The sequence below is a fragment of the Protomyctophum parallelum genome (assembly GCF_964188405.1).
Source record: "Protomyctophum parallelum genome assembly, chromosome: 7".
NCBI classification, from domain to species: Eukaryota; Metazoa; Chordata; class Actinopteri; order Myctophiformes; family Myctophidae; genus Protomyctophum; species Protomyctophum parallelum.
In genome coordinates, this window is record NC_139705.1 from 37,497,905 (window position 1) to 37,505,404 (window position 7,500).

General features: G+C 46.3%; 1 protein-coding gene across 2 annotated transcripts in view; it reads left to right on the forward strand.

The window, feature by feature from the left end:
• The window catches only part of hdac7a (histone deacetylase 7a), an 83,827-nt gene that overhangs the window by 49,939 nt on the left and 26,388 nt on the right, over positions 1-7,500 (forward strand). For both annotated transcript variants that reach the window (XM_083770359.1, XM_083770360.1), the window contains 6 exons: positions 2,210-2,300; positions 3,559-3,676; positions 4,736-4,836; positions 5,740-5,862; positions 6,268-6,377; positions 7,260-7,361. In XM_083770359.1, coding sequence (XP_083626485.1) covers positions 2,210-2,300; positions 3,559-3,676; positions 4,736-4,836; positions 5,740-5,862; positions 6,268-6,377; positions 7,260-7,361 — 645 coding nt within the window. The remainder of the gene's footprint in view (positions 1-2,209; positions 2,301-3,558; positions 3,677-4,735; positions 4,837-5,739; positions 5,863-6,267; positions 6,378-7,259; positions 7,362-7,500) is intronic.

The following is a 7,500-nucleotide window of genomic DNA, read 5'->3' on the forward strand; positions in this document are numbered from 1 at the left end:
GCCCTAGTGGTTAAGTGTCTAGTGGGGGCCCTAGTGGTTAAGTGTCTAGTGGGGGCCCTAGTGGTTAAGTGTCTAGTGGGGGCCCTAGTGGTTAAGTGTCTAGTGGGGGCCCTAGTGGTTAAGTGTCTAGTGGGGGCCCTAGTGGTTAAGTTGTCTAGTGGGGGCCCTAGTGGTTAAGTGTCTAGTGGGGGCCCTAGTGGTTAAGTGTCTAGTGGGGGCCCTAGTGGTTAAGTTGTCTAGTGGGGGCCCTAGTGGTTAAGTTGTCTAGTGGGGGCCCTAGTGGTTAAGTGTCTAGTGGGGGCCCTAGTGGTTAAGTTGTCTAGTGGGGGCCCTAGTGGTTAAGTTGTCTAGTGGGGGCCCTAGTGGTTAAGTTGTCTAGTGGGGGCCCTAGTGGTTAAGTGTCTAGTGGGGGCCCTAGTGGTTAAGTTGTCTAGTGGGGGCCCTAGTGGTTAAGTTGTCTAGTGGGGGCCCTAGTGGTTAAGTTGTCTAGTGGGGGCCCTAGTGGTTAAGTGTCTAGTGGGGGCCCTAGTGGTTAAGTGTCTAGTGGGGGCCCTAGTGGTTAAGTGTCTAGTGGGGGCCCTAGTGGTTAAGTGTCTAGTGGGGGCCCTAGTGGTTAAGTTGTCTAGTGGGGGCCCTAGTGGTTAAGTGTCTAGTGGGGGCCCTAGTGGTTAAGTTGTCTAGTGGGGGCCCTAGTGGTTAAGTGTCTAGTGGGGGCCCTAGTGGTTAAGTGTCTAGTGGGGGCCCTAGTGGTTAAGTGTCTAGTGGGGGCCCTAGTGGTTAAGTGTCTAGTGGGGGCCCTAGTGGTTAAGTTGTCTAGTGGGGGCCCTAGTGGTTAAGTGTCTAGTGGGGGCCCTAGTGGTTAAGTGTCTAGTGGGGGCCCTAGTGGTTAAGTGTCTAGTGGGGGCCCTAGTGGTTAAGTGTCTAGTGGGTTCCCTAGTGGTTAAGTTGTCTAGTGGGGGCCCTAGTGGTTAAGTGTCTAGTGGGGGCCCTAGTGGTTAAGTGTCTAGTGGGGGCCCTAGTGGTTAAGTGTCTAGTGGGGGCCCTAGTGGTTAAGTGTCTAGTGGGGGCCCTAGTGGTTAAGTGTCTAGTGGGGGTCCTAGTGGTTAAGTTGTCTAGTGGGGGCCCTAGTGGTTAAGTGTCTAGTGGGGGCCCTAGTGGTTAAGTGTCTAGTGGGGGCCCTAGTGGTTAAGTGTCTAGTGGGGGCCCTAGTGGTTAAGTGTCTAGTGGGGGCCCTAGTGGTTAAGTGTCTAGTGGGGGCCCTAGTGGTTAAGTTGTCTAGTGGGGGCCCTAGTGGTTAAGTGTCTAGTGGGGGCCCTAGTGGTTAAGTTGTCTAGTGGGGGCCCTAGTGGTTAAGTTGTCTAGTGGGGGCCCTAGTGGTTAAGTGTCTAGTGGGGGCCCTAGTGGTTAAGTGTCTAGTGGGGCCCCTAGTGGTTAAGTGTCTAGTGGGGGCCCTAGTGGTTAAGTTGTCTAGTGGGGGCCCTAGTGGTTAAGTGTCTAGTGGGGGCCCTAGTGGTTAAGTTGTCTAGTGGGGGCCCTAGTGGTTAAGTTGTCTAGTGGGGGCCCTAGTGGTTAAGTTGTCTAGTGGGGGCCCTAGTGGTTAAGGCGCAACCACATATGTGACAGGATTTGACTGAGGGGCTGCCATCGTGCATCCTCTGGCATTTTGTGTAGGCTGTAATACAGCATTTTGTGTAGGCTGTAATTCAGCATTTTGTGTGGGCTGTAATTCAGCATTTTGTGTGGGCTGTAATACAGCATTTTGTGTGGGCTGTAATACAGCATTTTGTGTGGGCTGTAATACAGCATTTTGTGTGGGCTGTAATACAGCATTTTGTGTGGGCTGTAATACAGCATTTTGTGTGGGCTGTAATACAGCATTTTGTGTGGGCTGTAATACAGCATTTTGTGTGGGCTGTAATACAGCATTTTGTGCTGGTCGCGGGTTTCATTCCTGAGCCCGACGACCTTTGCTGCGTGTCTCTCCCTGTTTACTACCACTGCCCATTACTACTATCCAAATTAAGGCAGAAAGACCCAAAACAAATCTTTAAAAAAGTAAATACAAATCTATACTACTCTGTGTGTGTGTGTGTGTGTGTGTGTGTGTGTGTGTGTGTGTGTGTGTGTGTGTGTGTGTGTGTGTGTGTGTGTGTGTGTGTGTGTGTGTGTGTGTGTGTGTGTGTGCGTGCGTGCGTGCGTGCATGTGTAGTTTAACATGGAGCAGAGGAGGCGTGAGCAGGAGCAGCAGGAGAAACAGCAGGAGTTGCAACAGCTTAAACACAAGGACAAGAGTCAACAGAGTGAGTGGAGCGCACGCACGCATGCACGCACATGCACACATTTCAGGGTTTTGATGAAATAAACAGTAGTTCTCTTTAACAAGTTCCTCCACTGACAATAATATCCACACAGCAGGCATTTTGTTCTGACATCACACTTACGTCACTCGTGGAGTCGTGGACTTTCCCCGCACCGAGTGAGAGGCATTATGTGACCTCAGCCAGCATTCTTTTATGATGGATTTGTACTCTTATCACACGCCGTCGCATGCCTAACTTAAACTGATTTACAAGCTAATGTTGTGTAGCATCACTGGGCTGAGGAATATATCTACTATGTTAAGCAACAATATGAAAATCCTTCAACTGTTTGAGGTTAAACAATTCAGTCAAATTATCTCTTTATTTCTTCCAACACATTCCAGCTTGTCACACAGTGTACAAGTTAAAAATAAGTTGAAAACATTGACAGCAAGGCTGACACAGCATCAGTAGGCCTGTGGTGCACACCTGAGTCAGGTACTAGCAAAGCTAGTGCCCGTCCCAAGCTGTGTGAAGCCAGTACAGTGCCCGTCCCGAGCGCTGTGAAGCCAGTACAGGCTACATACATAAACATGTCCCGAGCGCTGTGAAGACAGTACATACATAAACATGTCCCGAGCGCTGTGAAGCCAGTACAGGCTACATACTGTACATAAACATGAATAATACACAAAAGGCATATTGTTGAGCAGTGACATTGGGATGCTTATAATGAAACGTATGGAACTATAAATGTGGTGAGAACACTCTGGTTATTGACCCGTGTTATTTTAACAGTGGGGTTAAATATAGCCTGGCTGTGCACACAAGCAGTCACTGGGTCAATATTGACCCTATCAGTCATGACACCTCTTGTCACCTCAAAACACACACACACACACACACACACACACACACGCACACGCACACGCACACACGCACGCATGCACGTCCGTCACACATCCATGCACACATGCAGAAACACACACAGAGGGACTCAACATCAAACACACACTTGCATGCATGTTCCCCTCCTACTGTTTAGAGCATTTTGTTTTTACATACCATAGCAGGTCATACGGTTCACTGCCCTCTAATTGGCTGGAAGATGAATGAGCTGTCTAAAAGAGATTCTGATACTGGACTCAGAACTCACTCTGAAAATAGAGTGTACAAGATATTTGCTCACGCATTATAGACGAGAATTAGATTAGTAACATTCTTGTTTGTGATTGGCTGTCGTGTGGTTCATTGACAGGCGCTGTGGCTAGTTCCCTGGTCAAACAGAAACTCCAGGAAGTGATTCTTAAGAAGCAGAAACAGGCGGCGCTGGAGAGGACCAACTCCAACCCGCTCTCACCTCCTGTAGCTTACAGGTAACATACACACAGACACATGCACACACGCACGCAATACAGGTTCTAGAAGGAATCGGTCATAGTCTGTGGTCATGGTCACTTCTCCAATGGAATTTAGAGACCCACGTCATACTTGCAGATACAGGAAATTGATTTAGGAGTCTTGGTTTCCCCCACAATCTGACTGATCTTAGAGTACACTGTAATGTAAACAGCACAGCTGCAGCTAATAAGTTTAATAATTGGTGAGATTTAGGCGTGTCAATGTGCAAGCATTGACCAGTGGCGTGTACACCCATGGCTCTTGGCACACCCAACTCACCCCATTATTGATTTTATTGGCTGCAGCTGCAGTGCTTACCTTTTCAATCTGCCGTATTTTATAAGCTGAGAAAACTACAAAATCAGCGTCGGGTTTCATACATCTCTAAGCCTTTATTTGATAGTGTGAGTGAAACATATACTGTATTTTGCGGAGAGAGAGTTGCGTAACCACAGCAAATGGTCTTGCCACCAGGGACCCACTGATGGGGGAAATGTGTGCCCATGTGGTATGCACCCTATAACCTCTTGGCTATCCGGTCACCCAGATCATTCGCAGTTCAACAGTGTCACAGTTGCTTGCTTTATTGTTGCAGCATTCTCATTTTGTGTGTCATGTATCATGTCACCTCATATTTGTTCCCCTAATGTTTTTGGCTAAGCAGTCCAAACACAAACACTAATTCAATACAGGACTCAAGAATTTCAAGAAGTGTGTAGTTCCTTGGTAGGTAAAAGGTTTTATGAAGTTCCTTGAACCTTATGGTCAAAAGGGGAAGATACACTCAGACGCACACACATGTGTTTGTAGAGCAAATCTGCTGTTTTACTGTGTTTTCTTTTTTGTTTCAAGTGTGTGTGTGTGTGTGTGTGTGTCTATCAGAGACTCTGCTGAGTGACATTCTTGCTGTATCATGATTCCAAACATGTGTCATAGGCTTGTGATTGTAACATAACTTCACCCATAATAGTTTGTGTCCTTGTGCATTTTCCTTTGCGTGGAAATAAATAAATTCTTAAAATGTGTTCCTGCAGAGAGCTGGCTCCAGACCCCAGTGTTTCCTCTCAGCCTGGGGTGTCGTCCCCTCCTCCATCGTCCAACGACTGCTGTGATGAGACCCCCCTACGGCGGGCAGGTACGAGTCTCGGACACAGTAACATTCTATAGTCAGTCACACACTGGTGACAGTAATATGCTATAGTCAGTCACACACCGGTGACATCATGCTGTCTACACACTGAAATCACATGTCACACGAAATGCAAATGGAGAATGTTTCACTTCCTGGTCATATTTACATGCGCACACACACACACACACACACACACACACACACACACACACACACAATCCTTGGTATTAACTCAGAAGAGTGTGCAAAATATGGTTCCATTCGTACACTCTCCGCAGTTAGATTTAACACCAAGGCTTGAACATTTAACTTGGTCTTTGATAAATCCGTTTTTCTTTTACCGTTTTTGCCCACACAATATGATTTCACAAAGTCTTGTGACTACCAGGATTCTTTGAGAGATTATTGATCTTAATCCAGTCGCCAGACTGGTTTGTCATGGAACAATGACACAACACTACACACTGCCGTTGTAAAGTCCTACCAATATACTAATATCACAGTTCAAACCGGAACACTTAGCTCACAGAAACACTTCAGTATGTGGACTGCATTTGGCTTGTCCTCAGTGGGTTTGCATCGTTTTAAACCAGGCTAAAGGGTCAATTGAATCAGTTAATGATGGTTCAGTGGTTAGCTCACATAAAACTAGTGGTGCCAGGCTCAACAAACCCCAGGACAACTGCAGCTATACATCGATCCACTTAATAACCGGCGATTGTGAGTTCGACCAACAACTGAACAAAAAAGCCCGGCCTTGTGGGGATTCCCTGTTGAATCATGTGCGGTAGATGCTTGGAGACCAGAGTCCTGTCGAATCCTGTAACTACACTGACTCATCACTGTTTCCCCATTGTGTTTGTTAGCATCGTCATTACTGAGTCACTGTTGCTATTGTGTTTGCAGCATCGGAGCCCAATCTGAAAGTGAAACACAAGCTGAAGAAACATCTCAACACCCGCAAGAGCCCGCTCACCCGCAAAGAAAGCGCCCCGCCATGTGTCAAGCACAGAGTACCTGACACACTAGGTAACCCCTCCCACACACACAAAAACATCCATATTATCCGGCACTGATGTATCATGACACACCAAGTCTCTTTATACAGAGTTAAACTTTATACGGATAGTTTTATACTTTCACACTGTTACTGTGCATCAGCACATCACACTGAAATATATGTTCAATGTTTAATATGTTGTCTAATATAATCAGATAGGACTTTTTCTGTTTGGATGTATCATGTTTGGGCTTTCAAGGCCAGAAAGTAGTTATTTTTGCCGATCAGTAGGCGTTCCCGCATAACTCCGGGTATGATAATGATGTCACGTGCATACACTCTAGTATACTTAGTTGAGCGGAGAGTGGGAGTCCCCCAGGAGTCAATACTAGGATAGTGGTTCAATGTGACTCCTCTGTGTGTTTTCTCCTCAGACTCATCTCCCAGCAGCAGCAGTACCCCAGTCTCTGGCTGTAGTTCACCGAATGACAGTCTGCCCAACGAGAATGGTCTACTGCCATCTGCTGGTGGCCTATCGCATGAGGTTAGCACACACACACACGTGCACACACACACACACACACACACACACACACACACTTGAATAAACTTGAGATGTGACTGATGGACGGTGAAATGATTTGGTGAGTGCGTGAAGTGAGGGGGTTGGAGCCATGGCGGTGGCGACGACAACGGCGTGAACATTCATTGTCGGCAGTAATGACATGTTTAAATCCAACGACACAGGAGCACAGGGACATCCAGGGTTCATGTACTATTCATTTAATCACCACAACACCTGTCTGTCTGTCTGCCTGTTGCTGAATAACCAGGAACACACTGTTATACAAACTTTCATACATAGACTGGAGCTGAAAGCAATTATTTAGGATGAACTATGTTAAAGTTCAGTTAGACACTTTCATCAGGAATAACCATTTATTTCAATGCTATTGGCGACCTGAACTATGGCTGCGCTCGATAAATGTGTGTGGAAAACGTCTATGTCCAAAATAACTACTTTTCCTGAAATGGAAATAAGATCCTGTATTCCGATGTATCCAGTGTAGTTAATATTATTTTTAGGAAACACTTTAATCAATGTTATTAATAACAATAAACAAATTAATTCATCAATGTTGCAAACCATATGATGAGTCAGGGAAACCAGAATGGTTGAATGGTTGGGGCAGCGGTGGCCGAACGGTTTGCTAGTTCGTATCCCCGGACCGGCACGTTACAATTACCACCGCTGAAGTGCCCTTGAGCAAGGCATTGAACCCCTACCATGAAATGTTCTATGAGCAGGGCCTGGCTGTAAACAAGTTATTGAGCTTAGTCCAGTTACCCTGGGTAAATATAGTAACTTTGCTTTGCTTTGCTTTGTCTATTGCACCTTTAAATTCTCTCTGTTTGGTGTTTCCAGGCCCAGAGGCTTTTCCTGCAGGATGGTTCTCTTACTAACTTCACCATCCAGAGTGCGTCCACGCTGCCAACCATCACCCTGGGACTGCCAGCCAACGCCAGGGTAAATAGAATCATGTACATTATACATGTTATTATAATGCAGTTTCCTTCAAAACATGGCTTAGATATGGAAGCCAATTTCCACCACGAAACAGACTTGAAAAGGCTGTGTGTGGCTTTCATATCTTGCAATTGGAATT